This window comes from Phyllostomus discolor, chromosome 4 (assembly GCF_004126475.2).
Source record: "Phyllostomus discolor isolate MPI-MPIP mPhyDis1 chromosome 4, mPhyDis1.pri.v3, whole genome shotgun sequence".
Taxonomy (NCBI): domain Eukaryota; kingdom Metazoa; phylum Chordata; class Mammalia; order Chiroptera; family Phyllostomidae; genus Phyllostomus; species Phyllostomus discolor.
The window spans coordinates 88279374-88296779 of NC_040906.2; the positions used below are offsets into that span (position 1 = coordinate 88279374).

Sequence of the window (17406 nt, forward strand, 5' to 3'; positions counted from 1 at the left end):
ATCAATAAACTTTTTGGTGAAACTGAAAAACATATCTTTTATTTTAACAGACTTTTTAGCCAACCCAGTAGAAAACCCACACTGTCTGAGAAAGCAGAATTGGCAAATGCATTATAAGCATGGAGTAAAGGGGACTGAGGCTATTTGAAATGTAAAGGGCCTCAGCACTCCAACTTCCTTTAGGCAGGAAGAGGTCAAGAGTTACTCCACTGCCAAAGAAAATACACTTTCCACTGCCCTCTTCAGAGGTCAAAAAGATGATAGAAGACAAAGACCACATCAATGACAGTTGCAGAGCACAGTGGATTGGGGAGCCACTCAAGGGAACTTTCGTCCAGAGTAGAGGCACTGGCAACATCTGCCCAGCAGGAATGCAGATGCTGTGAACAGTGACTGAAATGGCAGTGACTCTAGCCCTGTCCCGCAACTGCATCCTGGGTGTATGTGTGTGCATACAGGTGGAAAAATCCCTTTTTAGTTCCCTCAAGAAGAGCCGTATCAGAATGAATGCAGATCACAGAGTATCCGGGACTTTGACACTGATGATTGACTAGATACACTTGGGATCTGGCATGAATATATTCTATAACTGGGAGGGAAATAAATCTTGTCCCTATGGATTATTGTTCACAAATGCTCTCTCCCTCTCACTTGATAGAAGGTGTATACTTCCTGATATCAGCAATGATGGGTTTGGCTATGTGACTTGCTTTGGCCAAAAGAATGAGGTAAAGCTAGTAGTACACTGGTTCTGAGCAGAGGCCTCAAGAGGACCTGAATTTTTCTGCTTATTTTTGGTGCTTCTGCTGTCACCACAAGAAAGCAATACTCAAGCCAGTGTCCTGGTCCTGGAGGAAAATGAGAGTCACATGTAAGGGATCCAAGGTGCCCCAGCCAACCCAGCTGGATTAGCTGCCCCCAGCTGACCCACAGAGCTGCCCAGCCCAGCCCAAGCTGGATAGATCAACATTCAGTTGATCCAGATTCATGAATAAATAAATGTTTATTGTTACATGCTGAGACTTTATGGGTAGTGTTATGCAGCATGATTGTGGCCATAGTTAAGTGATACAGAGGATGTGGCTGACTTGAATGGCCACAGTGGTCTTAATACTGTGACTCATCCAGTCTCAGAAAACACTGAGCAACTTTTGTCCCCAAAGCAGAGCAGTGCTGGCTCCAAAGTAGAGAAGGTACAACGCCTGTAGGTGGGGTTTGAAAGAGGCCAGGCACACTCAGTTCCTCCTAATGAGTGGGCAAGCAGCTAAGCAAGTCCTCCCCACAGGAGGAGCAAGGCCAGGAGTGAGGCTCTGGCTGTAGGCCTTCTGCCAGGAAATTACTGCCAGAGAAGTAATGTCTCCCCTGACACACAGCAAAGCCTCTGGGATGCTCTGCAGAAAGAAAATCTGCTACATTCCATTGTGCTTGGGTGTTTCCTACATTTATTCAACCAGAGAACCCTTCTTCAGTCCATTTGATTAAAGCCCACAGAACTAGTTTTGAGTTTAAAAACCCTCCATGAGGCTTGCCTCCAGATGCTCCACCCTGGGTGCCAAAGTTTTCTCAGGGCCCTGGCCAGTGTAGCTCATTTGGTTGGGCATCATCCTGCAAAGTGAAAAGTCGCAGGTTTGAGTCTTGGTCACGGCATGTGCCTGTGTTGTGGGTTTGTGCATGTGAGAGGCAACTGATTGATATTTCTCTCACGTCCATGTTTCTCTCTCTTCTCCTCTCTCTAAAATAAACAAACAAATAAATAAAATCTTTAAAAACAAAGTTTTATCAAGGAGGAGTACAGAGGTACCTTCTACCCACTCCAACCCAGTCCTGGAAACCCTCTTCCCAGTCCTGTCCCAGTTCCAGAATTCATCCCAGACCCCGTGCTCCACTCAATGGCCCCACTGCAGTGGTCCAATTTTAGCCACTGGTTAACTGATCTCTTACTAGACTTGAGCCCTCCCTGTGTACCTGTCAGGGTCCCCACCCAGGACTGAACCCTGCTCATGACTGCTTCCGAGGGGCCCCTTCACCCCAGGCTGGCTGCTCGGCATCCTGGGCTCCAGCTGCCAGCCCTGACTCTCTCCTTTCCTTGCACCAGAGCACAGAGGGTCTGCCTGTATTCTCCCCAGCCCCACTCCAACTCAAGTGTGTCACCAGACTGCCCCTGAAAGAGAAGACTCAGATGTGAAGAGTGCCTGGGACCATACCTGGATCTGGTAGGAATGGCTCTCAGCCAATCAGCTTTGATATTCAGACTAGCTCACTGGATGAACAGCCAGATATTGACTGTAAAATGCTAAAATGCTAAAAACTAAATCACCTCCCATCTCCCACGAGACAACAAACAAAGCCAGTTAAGTGCCCCAGAATTAAACATTTCTTGGCAAGTGTGGGATAGTTACTTTTGACACTGTTGAGAATAAAAATACAGCCTGATTTCTGTTCAGGTGCAACTAATTTACTGCCTAGGTTCTCATTAACCACTGTCAAGGAAGCAGATAGACAAAATAAGTTATGAAAAAATTACTTTTTTAATATACAAAAAGGCTTATTTACAAGTTGAACATGTCATCTCAATTCATAACATGTAGAAAAAGCTAAAAATGTTTTGGAGATATAAATTTGGCTGGATGACTCACCTACAGTATTTTTAGGGAGGATGTCTTCTGTACAAACTATACACAGGGTGGGAACAGCTAGTGAAATCCTAGCTTGGGAATGAATGACCACCACAGAGCCCAGACTTCTGGACCTCTCCCAGGGCTGTTATTTGGACTTGGCCTTTTCTTTGGACCCTCACAAAGCACTGGATGTTCTGGGATGCAGAAGGCCCAGGTAAGGTGTTGGCCCTATCCTGCCTAAAGCCAGGGTCATAGTCAGTACCAAACTCACAGGGATGCAGTTGTTTTTGGCAAAGTTGTCACAAATTCAACACAGGCAAGGTGTAGGGTGTGTATATGTGTGTGCTGGGGAGGATGCACAGATTCATTCAACAGTATGTTCAGGAAAACCTCCAGATGCCAGTTCCAAATTCCATTTGGGATTGTGGGTTGGTCACAGCGAAGAGTGTTGGTCCCTCAGAATTCTAGAAATCAACTCCTTTACCCTCCCACCCCTACAAAAAACACCATTCATATCATCATTCTCTGAAATGAATTAGAGGGAAGGGGGAAGGGAATCCAGAAGATACCAGGACTGAATGTTGTGTGACTTGGCAGAGATCACTGGGCTGCTGGTGAGGGGACAGTATGGCCTGGAGGGACCTGGATGGAGGCTGCCGTCAGGCCCTAGGGTAAAGTGGGTGAACAGTGCGCTGGGGCAACAGGATTGGGTAAACATGTGACTTCTTCTTCCTACTGGAAATCTCCAGGGTGGCCTGAGGCTGAGCCCATGCACTCTCACTTTCTAAAGGTTCCGTCCCAAGCTCAGCTCCCCTCGGTCCATGCCTAACCCACAGAAGCTTCGGCAGCCCCGAGGTATTTAGAAGTAAGTGTTCTTTTCAGGAAGGGTTACATTCTACATGCAGGAATACTGTAAACATGGTCTGGAGAGGCCCAGGCTTCTGGGCATGCCCCAAGCATTACAATTTTTTCTTTCCTTTTTCTGGCAATACTTCTGTACTTTATTCATTCATATACACTTGGACAGTCTGCCAGTTGAAAACTTGGCTTTGCAGGGTAGAGATGCCAGCTCTACCAAACCTGAAATCAGGATGTGCTTCCAAATTATCTAGGTGAAATCTTTTTTTCCTCTGTGGCAAGGGACATTAGCAACCTCATGAATTAAGCTTCACAGAAGAATTCCGGTGGGCCAGCAATTCCTTTTTCTTGCAGACATCAGAGAAGCTTACCTTCCTGGATTAGAATATCCAGTATGACTTACAGATTCAAACCCAAATGTGGTTGGTTCCTTTACCTGTCCTTTTCCTTGTGTACTTGGGAAGCACAGGCCAACGTAATCCCTCCTTAGCCAAGTGATGGAGGCGAAGAAGCCAGAGCAGAGTGGTCCTATGAACACCAAAGGCAGGAAGCACTGTGTAAATGAGTCTTTCCTGTTGGAATATTTTGTGTTCTGAAAAATAATCCAGACGACCAGGTAGGATACACATAAACTTGCCCTTAAAGCATTTGTGGTCTGAATTAGCCACTGGCAAACTCCCTCAGACCTATTAATACTTTTTTGGAAAAAAAACAAAACAATGCCAGCCCCACACTCTGGAAATGGATGCCTCCTGTGGGTCTGCTCAGCTGGAGCCTTAGGTCATCATATTCAGGAACTTGCTCTCCTCGGCCAGGCTGGTGAGCATGGAGCTCATATCCCCAACAGCCATGTTGCTGATGCCCGTGGGGATGGAGGGCAGAGTCAGGGAGTTCTGGGGGGTCGTGAGGCGGGAGGAGTTCTGGGAGAGACTGTGGAGGAGGCTGGGGCTCAGGGCACCTGACAGCAAGCTCGAGTGATCGCCATCATCCATGATGGCATCAAAATCAATCTGGGAAGCCTCCAGCAGCTGGGAGTCCACAGTGCTAGACACCTGGTTGACCCCTGGTGAGGGCAAGGGCTGGTGCTGGATGCTCTCCGGGCAGGCCTGTGGCTGCGGTGGCTGGGGCCTCATGACCTGGCAGCCTGTGTGGTTCTCCAGGCCTCCATTCTGTTCATACATGTGGATTTGGCCATAATAGTAGAGCATGTTGTGGTCTTGGGCCCCACCCGTGTCCTGTGGGTGAAGCTGAGGCAGGGACACCATTGTACCCATTGCTCCCTTGGGCATAGACTCTGCCATCTCCTGGCTGGCTGACAGAGCAGCCATGGCATGGCCAGTGGTCCTGGCATAGGCCAGCTGTTGCCCAGCACGTACCCCTCGGTGGCGGCCATTAGGGTTGGGATCAGGAGGTGGCCGGGGTTGCACGAGACCAAAGCATGGTCCAGCCAGCCCCACATTGCCTTGCTGGAGCTCCATGAAGCCAGGCTGGTGGGGAGGCAGAACGCTGGGGCCCTGGTGGAAGATGTCCTGACTCATGGGATTTGCCTGCTGATGACTCTGCTGTGGGTAGCTCTGGGCTGCAGGAGGTGGTGCCATCCCGGCCAGGGTGGAATTGGGGAGCCCAGGTTCCCTGCGACTGCAACCCATCATGGAGGGGTCGGGAGCCATTTCCATTTGCTGGGGGAGCCCCAAGTGGCCCGGCTTGGCTGCCAGGTTGCTGCAGGATGTGGGGAACTGATTCAGGGTCCCACCCCTGGTACTGGAGCTCAGCTGGGAGTGGGCTTGGCCGTAGCTGTGGGGGCTCACTGTGGTGGTCATGCTGGGACACTGGCTACTTGTCCCTGTCAGCCGCAGCTGCTGCGTATAATTTATCCTGGGCACAGAGGGGGCTCCACTGCAGGGCTGGAGGTGTGGCTGTGTGTTGTCCAGGCTGCCTGGGCTTGGCTGCAGACCTTGTGAGCTATAGCCTGGATGCTGGCCGAAAGCTGGCTTCTGCTGCACTGCAGCCAGGTTGCCTTGCAGAGCAGGTGGAGGCTTCACCTGGCTGCTCAGGGCATCCATGGTGCCAGAGCTCACCTCATTCCACTGCACAGGCATGCTGTTTTTGTTCAGGCTAGAGGGGGCTCCATAGCCCGGCTGGCAACCTCTCAGCATAGGGACAGAGGGGCCCACATTGGAGTCCGCAGCTGCCATCCTGCGCTGCCCGTGCAGCCCTGGGCTGGGCAATTTGAGGTGTTCAGGGAAGCAGGTGCTTTCTGGGGCATAGACCTGCCGGGTACTCTCATCCACAACCCCACTGGTATGTGCCTTGATGTACTGCACCACATCATCAGGCAGCACGAGGTCATCCTCTGGCAGCATGAGGTTGCCCTCAGGCCCTGCACCATCTGTCCCGGCTGCCATAGCCTCCATCACCACGTTCTCACTGATGCTGGGCGGTCGGGGAGAGTAGGTGCTGTGGGCCAGGCTGCCATCGGCGCTGGCGGAACCCTGCAGGCGGAGGCTGCACCTCTCAGTGACACAAGGTGGCAGCGGGCCTGGGTTCACATCATGGGCGCTGTGGAAGCGCTGTACCCGTGGGAGAGCAAGGGCGTCAGGCCGCCTCACTGGGTCACTGGCCCGACGCGCTCCGCTGCCCTGTGCCTCATGGGGGAAGGCGGGTGCGGGCCCTGCATGGCCATAGGCTGGCCCACCACTGCCCCGTCGGGGGCCCAACATGTGCTCGGACATGTCCAGCAGCGCCAGTCGGGCCCGCAGGTTCCCGCGCTCCAGGCCTGGCAGCGGGGTGGGGGGTGGCCCACCTGTGGCCACCGCGTACTTGGCTCGAAGGCTGTACTGCTGTGCGGGAGTCAGGCTGAGCGGCCCCACACCGATGCCGCTGCACTGGCTGACCTCGCTCGAGCGCCGGGATGCGTCAGTGGAGATGGGGTCGTAGGAGTCCGCGGAGCTGGCATGGTGAGGGAGGCCGGCACCCAGGGGTGAGGCCTCACTGGAGCGGCGGCTGGAGAAGTATGGAGAAATGCCGGAGGAGCGGCGGCTCACAGTGTAGGCGGAGCTGACCGTGCTGGTAGAGCTATCCCGTCGCTCCTGCAGGTGGCTTAGCATGGTCACCTCGCTGGCAGAGAGCTCAGACAGCCGAGGGTTGGGCAGCAGCCCCACTGGCCTGCCACCCCCACTGCCACTGAAGTTTTCCAGGACAGAGCCTATGGGAAAGGAGAAGGGTCATCACAGGTTGGGGTGGAGTGGGGTGCTCTGCCTGCTGTGAGGAGGCCGAGTCTGCACCCTTGGAGCCCTAGGACACGGCCTGGTACACAGGAGGCAATCAACCAGTGATTTCCGAATGGAAGGAGGAAGGAAGGAAGGGACAGTAAGTGAGCAAATGGTGGCACTTATTACCAAGCAGTGGGCAAGTAGAAGCCAGGAAGCCAGATCCCAGTCTCGCTCTCCCACTGCCTGGTGGGCCCTGCATTCTCATTATATCTGGTGCTCTGTTTCTCCAGCTATAGACACAATGTCCTCTCCATAGGACTGAGTTATTGAAAAGAGGCCTGGAGGGCCCTGGCCACAGCCTCGTAGCACCCTCACCCTCCATGGATGGGCGCTGCCAGTTGAGCTGTCAGGACTGGGTTCACTGAACAGGCTGCTTATTGGGAGGGCCCAGAGACTCACACCCATGGAAGGGGAAGAAAGGGAGGCAAGTGGGAGAAATGAGCAGGGACGCTAACCCAACAACAGCCTCAGCTGACTTCATGGGGGGCTCTGGGTGCAAAGAACCTTTACACTGTGGCAATGATCAGTCATTGGATGCAGGCCACCCTGGGGAGGGGTGACCTTGGGTGAGGCAGCTGTCAGCAACCTAGGCAATTTCTGAGAGGCTGAGAGTTAAAGGCCACCTACCAGCAGATCCCCCAACAGCTGAGTCAACAAGTCCTCCCTTCAGGAGACGGCTGGGAGGTGCATCTCAGTGTCCACTTCTCAAAAATCCAGTCCTATGGTCCATGCTGGGCTGTCAGTCCCTGGAGGGCAGCCTATAGGACCAGTGCCCCACTGTGCCTGGTGCACTGCCTGGCACAGGGTCAGCATTCAAGAAGTGCTTGGTGATGCTGCCTTCCATCTCAAAGCTGGCCAACATTTCCTGAGGCTGAAACAGGACTGCCTCCTACATGCAGTCCTCCTTGTCCTTCGCCAGTTGATGTGCTTTCCCCCTCCTCTGCACAGTTCTACCTCAGTGTGTTTGGCTCTTTCTGTGGGCAACTATGCACCTGGTGGTGTGGCCTTCTAACTCTTATGGTCATTCTAACCACAGGGACCAGGATGATGTCACTCCTGCCTTAAGCCTTTGCCATGGTACCCAGAACAGGTACTTGATAAGTGATTAAATGACTCATGAGAAAGAGGATGATGTGAGCAGGGACTACCTTTTGTTAGGGGTCAGAGGGTGCAGCGTGGGATAGCTGAATGAGTACAGGCTTTGCAGCTACTCAGGCCTGCGCTAGGTCTCAGCTCTGCCATTGATGTAAGTGAGGCCCTTTCATCTCTCTGAGTCTTAGCTTCCTAACCCGTGCAATGGGCTGGTAAGATCCATCCTACTGTGGGCATCCAGTGAGAGCACACATGGTGCTTGATGGGCATGAACCTAGTGGATGCTGCCCCAGGCTCTGTCCCTCCCCAGCCAACACTCGGGACCTCCACTCACCACTTCCCGGGAGGGGAGGCAGCTTGGTGTTCCGGGTGTGTGGGGCTGGCCCGGCCCATGAGCAGGAATCTTTGAGTGACTTGAGCTTCTCCTTCTTGAGCTGCTCTAACCGGTGCATGGTGGTCATGTGTTGGCGCAGCTGGAGGCCACCCGTGGAGGGGGAGGCCAGGGCTGAGGCATCGGCCCCTGGGGGCATGTCATCCAGAGCTGTCAGGTCTCCCAGACTTCCAGGCCCTGTCCCTGGCATGTCCACGCCGCTGTCATTGTTGGGGGCGCTGCCCAAGGGAGAGGGCTCGCTGCTGCAGGACGACTGGGCCCCTGGACTGGACTGACACAGCTGTAGGGGACATGGTGAGAAGGTGCAGACTCAGAGGTATGAGAATGCACCTGGACCTACACCCACAATGCACCCTTGTACACCCAAGGGCAGGAAGGAAGCTACCCGGTGGAAAAGCATACAAATCATCTCTTCTCTGAGCATTGGCTTCCCCAACTATAAGATGGACCTGAATGCCTGCAAGGCAGTGTTAGTGAACATCGGCACATAGAAGACACCCAGTAACTGTCAGCCCCTGGCCCCCACCCCATGCTACTAAGCTCTCCCAGCTGGCATATGGTTCAGAGCTTTTAACATGTTGAGCCTGTTGAGCTTTTAACATGTGGACACTTGGACGCTGTGCTCCACAGAAGCTGCTGAAGCCATATGATGTTGATATGAAAGAGGATACTCAAGCATTCCCAACAACCATGATGTGCCCACAGTGAAGCAAAGAACAATGAAAGCCTGCTGACTCCATGCCTTCTCAATAGGCCAGAGGTAGGTGGCTGGAAAGGGGAAAAACAAGCAGGGAGGTGGAACTGTTGGATGTAGACCTTGTCTAAGTGGCCATCAAGCTAGCCCTTCCTGTGTCGGGGTAGATGGGGCTGAGAGCTCATGACATGTGTGTACCATGCAGAACTCCGAGGAACCTGAAACTGAACCCAGTGGCACCTCTGGGCTTATATCTAGGCTGAATGCCCCAAATCCTGGACCTTTCCTTGGGAAGCTACGATACCCCATCCTATCCATGTTACCACACATATTCTTTACCTTGGCACTCAAGGCCTGCTGTAGGTCAGTCCGTCTGTCCTCTGCAGCCCTCACCCACATCCATTCTGCCCTCTCCCTCTTGCAGGCTTGGTCCCCACCCCATGCTCCTCAGCTTGACTCCTACTGCCAGTGTTTGCCTGTTCCAATGGTCCCACCGGCAGTGTCTGCTGTTTACCTATCCAACCCACCTTCCCAGGTCATGGATAGGCACCCAGCCCACCTTCACTCATGCCAGCCCGCCCACACCCACACCAGCCTCTCCGCTCACCTCAGTAACGTCTATCCTTAGGGGAGGTACAATCAGGAAAAAAGAGGTGGAGACAAAGAACAGGTGGTTAGAAAAAAGAGTGGAGGCCAGAGGGGTGAGGATGCAAAGGCAGGACAGAGGGGCAGGGACCCATTGTGGCACTCAGAGCTGGTTAGAACAGCTTAAAACCAGGAACCAACCCCGCCCCCTTGAAGACTGACCACATGGGGTCAGGCACTCCCATCACCCACAGCCTTCCCAGCAGAATGGGACCTGGCACAAGAGAGCTTCTATGAGAGGCTCAAGGTGGTAAGGGAGGAAAGTCAAACTGGAAAGGAGGGACAACATTGTGTGCTTAGACAGGGGACCCTAGGGCAGAGCCCACAGCTGCAGTTGGACCTCTGGACCCCTGGTGGTGCTATGGAATGGCCGTTGCCCACTGGGCTTGGCTTCCTGGGGGAAGGGGGACCCCACTGCCCAACTCTGCTTACCCCAGAGCCCTCAGTCTTGATAGCTTTGACGTGCAGGCAGTCCTCCATGGCCTGGCTGGTGCTGCTGGCTTCAGCAATCTCCTCGGAGCCCTGGCCACCAGGCTCAGTGTTGGCCTCATTGTCCTCATTCTCTTTGAGCAATGGGGCCCGGAGGTGCACATCATTGCGCTGCTTCTTGGTGACGTGAGCATCTGGGCCATGCACTGTTTTCACATGCTTCCGGAGAGAGCTGGGGTCTGTGTATCGCTTGGTGCAGCCTGGGATCTTGCAGATATAGGGTTTCTGGGAAGAGAAGCAGGCAGCAGCTTTGTGGGTGGGCCACAGTGACAAACTCAGAATAGACACACCCCGTTCCTCCCAAACCCATGCCACTTCCTTTCACAGAGCCTAACTGGGACAGTTAGAAGGTGCTCCACCTGTTTGCAGCCACGCCCTCTGGATGGAACCACACTGGCCCCAGGCCTGCAGGGGCCCACCCTGCTGGCCAGTTGGCCATCTTTTCCAGCAGGTAAGCATGTGGTTAAGGGAGCCCCCACCAACAAGCTGGGGACACAGATCAGAGACTGTGGAGGGACAGGGGGACACAGAGCCTGGTGTGACGTTCCCTGTGACCAGGGCACTGGGACTTTCTGTATCAGTACTGAGTGTTATACCTGTGAGACAGTGCCAGAACCCCAAGCTCTCACATAGGGAAAGATGGTTCAGAGAGGCAAGTAAATGGCCTCAAAGTCACCCGGGAATGCAATGAAAACCTGGGGCTTCTGAACCTCAGTCCTGAGTCATAGACAAACATAGCCCATACTCACAGACATACATGCACATTCACATGTGTATACACATGTCTATATACAGACAATACCAGACGAATTTAGGCACACACATACACACATGAACACGAGTACACACACATGCCTACACAGACATATGCCCAATACATATAAGCATACACATACACACATGTACATCCATACCTATACATGTACATCCATATATGTACATACCTATACATATCACCCTACACACACACACACACACACACACAGACATACACCCCTCTTCAAGGCCAGCTCATCTATAGAGACTCAGGGGATCAGATGCCTTTGGGAATTCCTCTAACTTCTTACAAGCACTTCTTACAAGCAAGTCCCTTTGGAGTCTCAATGTATCTAAGCTTTTAGAAATGTTCCTTCCTGAGTCTCCCTGTGTGACAGTATTTGATTGGCTGGACAGGGTCTGGGAGGTGGGTAGAGTGGACACCATGGGCTCCTGCCAACTTCGATCCCTGGGCACTCTCAGCCCTGCCAGGGATTCTGACCACCTGGGGCGATAGAGGCTGCTGTTTCCCATCAGCAGGGGACTCACAGATCCAGCAGGAGCAGGTAGCACTAATGGGTATAGCATGTCTTTGCCAGCTCCCTAGGCTGTGGGGGCTGAGGCTTGCCGCTGCATGGTGAGTTCAGACAGTGGGTCAGTGGTGAGGGGGGCACCTGGCTACCTGGCTTCCAGATGTCTAGAACCTGTGGGGTGATGCATTGCAGGGTACCTCATTCGAGTGGGTACGGTTCTGGTGCTTGGCACGGTCGGAGGCATTGGAGAAGGCCTTGTTGCAGCCCTCGTGCTCACACACATAGGGCTTCTCCCCGGTGTGGGACCGCAGGTGCGTCTTCAGGTTCTCCAGGCGAGAGTAGGCCTTTGAGCAGCCCTCAAACTGGGAAGAGGCAGGTTTGGTCAGCGAGGGTGCCCCAGACAGACAAGGCCTCCTCCCCGCCCCTTGCCTGCTCTGCCCAGCCAGTGTGCTCGGGAGTACGTGCTTTCACAGTAACATTCGCCCTCCCCCGTGATCAGGAAATGGACAAATGGCATTTCTAGAGAACCCGGAAAGGGCTGAGAAGTAAAGCAAAGGCCATGATGACATTGCTGCCCAGGGATAGCCGCTGCTGACATCCACTTAAGTCTCATTCTGGTGACTCTGCAATTCCTCTCCACGCATTCTTTTTTAAACCAAATTGGGAATGTATCAGTTACTTAATTATGTATTCTGCTTGTTAAAATCAACAGCGTGTTGTGAAAACATCATTAAAATCTCCAAAAATGTTATGTTTAACTATTCCCCAATGCCCCTCCCCAGGTAGGACTTCTGTGCGTCACACTGTGCTGGGGGTAAAATCCAGAGTCCTCCATGGCCTTGAGTGAGCTGACCACCCTCACCCTCGCTCTGGCCATCCTGATGTCCTTTCAGTTCCTTTACCCCACTGAACTTCCCAGGCATGGGGCCTCGGCACATGCAGTAATCCCCTTTGACCAGAACCTCTCCCCACTCCCACCTACCCTAGCTGGCTCCCTCCCTCCCAAGCTTTTAGGTCATCTTCTCTGACAGCATTCCTCTGATTGCCCTAATCATAACTACCCTGCCCCCTTTCTGCTCCCTAAGACAATCTCTAATGACCATCATCATTTTGTTATCTGGTCTTCCCACTAGAGAACAAGCTCCATGACAGCAGGTACCTTTTGGGTATCTTGTTCATTTCTGTGTTCCTAGCATTTAGTGTCAGACGAAAAGGAACACTTTTGGAAAGGAGGGAAGGAAGGAAGAGAGGAGGGTGTAGGCGAGAGTGGCATGGAGGGAGGGAGAGGGGATCATTGCAGGAGGTTCTGAACCCAGGAGTGTGTACTTAAAAAATACTGTAGTTACGCCCCTTGTACCTGTGAAAACTGACCTCAGAATGACACGCAAACCCCAGCCGGAACTGTCTCATTCTCTTCGTCCTCCCCTTTATTTCTGACCAGTCTGACTGTGCACACTTGGTTCCAAATGCCTTTTATCTGTTTCTGCGATTCATGGCTCCTATCAGAGGGCTATGCCACCCAAGATGTTAAGAAAATAACTTCCTGCAAAGGACCCATAAGAGCCAACACAATCTTACAAAAGGAGGACAAATTTGGAGCACTGATACTTCCCAATTTCAAAATTCACTATAAAACAATAATAATCAAGACTGTGTGGTACTGGCCTAGGGGCATGCAAATCAATGGAATAGACGCAAGAGTTCAGAAATAAACTCATGTATTTAGGGCCAACTGTTTTTTGGCAAGGGTGCCAAGACTGTTCAGTGGGGAAAGAACAGTCTCTTCAACAACTGTGATTGGGAAAACTTCATAACCACATTCAGAAGCATGGAGTTGGACCCTTACCTCACACTACATACAAAAATTAACTCAAAATGAATTACAGACCTAAATGGAAGAGCCACCCTATAAAACTATGTATTGGGTGGGGCAAAAGTAGATTTACAGTTGTTCATATGGAATATAATACAATAACTAATAAATAATAATACAAGAATTGTTTTATGTACTCACAACTGTAAACATACTTTTTGCCCCAGCATATATATATATATATGTATATATATATATAATATATATAATGTATGTATATATAAATCAAACTATAAACTTACAGACTATAAAACTCAAAGAAAAAAACATGGGGGTAAATCTTTGTGACCTTGGATTAGGCAATGGTTTCTTAGATATGACATCAAAAGTACAATTAAAAAATTAGACTTTGTCAAAACTAAAAACAGTGCTTCAAAGAAAACTATCAAGAAAATGAAAAGAAAGCCCACAGAATAGGAGAAAATATTTGCAAACTGTATACTGGATGAAGGTCTAGTAGAATTATGGAGGGTTATCTGTGGAGAGGGGGATGGGGTAGAATGGGGAAAAAGGTACAGGAATAAGAAACAGAAGAGCTAGGTACGAAACAGACAGGGGGAAGTTAAGAACAGCATGGGAAATGGGGAACCCAAAGAACTCATAGGTACAACCCATGGGCATGAACTACGGTGAGGGAATGCTGGTGGGTGATAGGTGCAGGGCAGAGGGGACTAGAGAGGGGAAAATGGGATAACTGTAATAGCATAATCAGTAAAATATACTAAAAAAGACAAATAATTTAAAAATAGGCAAAATATTTGAGTAGACATTTCTCCAAAAAAGATATATTAAAAGGCCAATAAGCACATGAAAAGACACTGAATATCATCAGTCATTAGGGAAATGCTAATCAAAACCTTAATGGGATGCCACTTCAAATCCACTGTGATGAGTGTAATTGAAAGACAGGTAACACGCACTGACAAGGATGTGGAGGTTTCGGAACCCTCACACATTGCTGGTGGGAATGTAAATTAGTGCAGACAAGCCTTGTTGGAAATCAGTCTGGCTGGTCCTCAAGAAGTTAAACATAGAGTTGCCATATGGCCCAGACATTCTACTTTAGGCATATATACAAGAGAAATGAAAACAAATCCACACAAAAACTTGTGTACAAATGCTCAAAGCAACATATGCATAACAGCCAAAGAGTAAAAACAATGAAAATATCCATCAACTGATGAATGGATTAAAAACTAGGATCTAGCCATACAATGGAATATATCATTCAGCCATAACATAAAGAAATTAAGGGCTGATACATGCTATAACACGGATGAACCTTAAAAACATGATAAGTCAACAAAGCCAGACACAAAGGCGACACATGCTATGATCTCATTTTTATAAACTATCTGGAATAGGCACATTCAGAGACAGGAGGCAGATCAGTGGCTGTCAGAGAGTGGGGGAGAGACAGAAAAGAAAGTGACAGGTATAGAGTTTTGATCTGGGGTGATGAAAATGTTCTGGAATTAACTAGTAATTCATAATTTGTGAATATACTAAAAATCACTATATTTTAAAAAATGTACAGAGTTTTATTTCGATGAAAAATGTAACTTGCTAACAAAGGTAACATCTCATTGAGTCCTAGGCACCACCAATTTTAAGACGGTCTGATTTCAGAGGTATTAAAACCAGAATCAGCGTGCATCTCGGGACCCACAGAACAGGGCAGTTCACAAAGGGGAGCTGCCATCAGTGACTACCGAGGTGACCCCCCTCTTAAAGAGGGCACAATTTCTGTGTGTTTAAAAAAATGTCTCACCAGTTATTGTCACAGATCCTATTGACTCTATAAGGGAGGCAGTCTAAAAGGTATCTTTGTGTTCACTTAAAAAAAAAAAACCAAAACAGATTTTTAACACATCACTGCTCAAGCTGTAAATCACCAGTGAAGCCTTTCTGTGGGCTACCAAGCCAGCCCCTCTGTCTGAGGTCACCCAGACATGGGAACTGTGAGGGTATAGTTGTGCTTCGAGACACCAGCACACACCAACTACAGTTACACCCCTGAGAGAGAATAGATGAAAGTTCTGAAATGGCAGATAGGTAAGGAGCCCCCAGGACCAAGACAGGCAGAAGCCCAGGGGCAGGAGCAGACAGCACCATCCACTGGCCAGGCCTGTCCCAGCACAGCTGCTGTGGCCCATTCCCCACAGATTCCCTGAGGTCAGCCAGGTGCAACATGACCCATGCCGCCCGGCCAACAGGGCTGGCCCTACAGACACTGATGCGGGAGGGGCCGTGCCAAGGGCTCACTCACTGTGCACTTGTGGGGCTTCTCGCCCGTGTGCCGGCGCATGTGCACCACCAGCATGTACTGCGCCTTGAAGGGCTTCTGCTCCCTTGTGCAGGCCTGCCAGCGGCACACGAACTCCTTCTTCTCCCCGTGGATGTGCTCGTTATTGATGTGCTGCAGAAACAAGCCCAAAGTGCAGGTGAGCCCAGGCACCCCCACAGACCACCATCCACTCTGCAAATCACCCACCCGGCAACACCTCTTCATGAGTTGTCATCGGTGGCCATTAAGTGAAGATATACTGTGTGCTAATTTCTAAGCTACATTTTTCCAATGAGTCATCAAAGTGACCAACTCAGATGGCCAAAGGCATCCTGACTGGGCTCTAGGCTCTGGACTACAGAGAACTGGTGGGCATGATGATAGTCCAGGCTACAAACAGTAAGCATTAATTCACTACAATGAGGTGGACATGCCCATGGTGGGTACCTGAGAAGCCTGTCCCAGGCTTGCCTCTATTGTTCCAGAGATTTTCAAATTAAATTTTTCATTGCAGTGGAAACATAAATGCATGTTCGTCTCTGTTTTTGATAATAACCCATAATAAGATGGCAGCTCTTTCCCCTTTCCTCAAAGGCCCAGCTTGTTAAGTGGCCCACAGTAAGTGTGGCCCGAGAGGAGTGAGATTCAGACCCTACTGAGGGGCTCTGGGGACTGTGTGACATTGCCCTTGGGACAGAATAAGCCAGGACAGTGAGCAGAACAACAAAGTGATGATCGGGCAGCGTGACCCCAGGAGTCTTGCTGGTCAGGCGAGTAGGTCTGTTTTGGGTGAACCCTGGCAGTGCATGGCAAGCAGCCTTCCCTGGGGAGGGGTGGGGGTCCTCACACCCACCTTAGCCAGCACTGCCCTGGACAGAAACATGGGTGAACATTTCTCTTTCGCTCCATCCCTGCACCCACACCTTCTGGCCTCTGCCCTGGTCTCACCACCTGTATGACTCTCAGAGTAGTTTCTCCTGGGATGTGGAGCCACAGGCCACTGAGGCTTTCTGCCACAGGTAACAGAGCAGGGAGCCCTGGGTAGTCCCTTGCGGTTTTGGTCACTTGCTTTGATTATTTAACTGAAGGCTTCAGTTCTCACCGAAGCAGGGAAATTACTATCTCTGAGCTTGGGAGGTGTTGATATAGGTGTGGGGCCTATGGCACTTTTATGCCCCTATCTTTTGGGTTGCTTATTTACCTGGGGAGTAGAAATAGCTGGTATTTGTCACTCACACAGCACAGTGAAAGAGTATACTGGTCCTCCTGCTTCCTGTCCCACTGGGGCTTCTCTCTGAAAGCCACCAGGGGGGAGCCTCCTCGGGTTCCATCCCTCCCCTTCCATCTCCCTCTTGGTTCAAGGTTGTGTCTTGCCTGTATGAGTCAGGCATTCTTCCCCATAGGGAGATGGGGAGGGTGCAATACTCAGGTCTTGGGGGCCCATTCTCTCCAGCCCCATCCTATTTCTTTCTCTGTCCCCAGCTCCCTCTCTGCTTTCACTTCCTCACACCCACCCCTCCCACAATCTCTGGACCTGCACTGTTCAGTGCAGCAGCCACTTGCCACTTGCCACTTGTGCTCTGAGCCCCTGACATGTGGCCATCCATCTGGGATGGACTGTAAGTGTAAACACAGCTGTTTCAAACACTGAGAATGAAAACAAAGGGGATGTCAAATATTTCGATAATTTTGTTTTATATTGATTATGTTGAAATAACATTTTAGATATATTAGGTTAAATAAAATATATCATTAGAATTAATTTCCCCTGTTTCCTTTTACTTTTTCTTATGTGTTCTACATAATGTACAATTACACATATGGCTGGCATTTGTGGCATGCAGTGTCTTTTTACTGGATGATGCTGCCATAGGTCTTTGAAACCTGCACGCCGTACA

General features: G+C 50.7%; 1 protein-coding gene across 3 annotated transcripts in view; it reads right to left on the minus strand.

The window, feature by feature from the left end:
* Positions 1–2505: 2505 nt before the first annotated feature.
* Positions 2506–17406, minus strand: part of GLI2 (GLI family zinc finger 2) — a 244487-nt gene continuing 229586 nt past the window's right edge. For all 3 annotated transcript variants that reach the window (XM_036023599.1, XM_036023598.1, XM_036023600.1), the window contains 5 exons: positions 15491–15640; positions 11546–11710; positions 10003–10284; positions 8175–8511; positions 2506–6681 (listed from right to left, as the gene is read on the minus strand). In XM_036023599.1, the coding sequence (XP_035879492.1) occupies positions 4253–6681; positions 8175–8511; positions 10003–10284; positions 11546–11710; positions 15491–15640 (3363 nt within the window). In that variant the 3' untranslated portion in view covers positions 2506–4252. The remainder of the gene's footprint in view (positions 6682–8174; positions 8512–10002; positions 10285–11545; positions 11711–15490; positions 15641–17406) is intronic.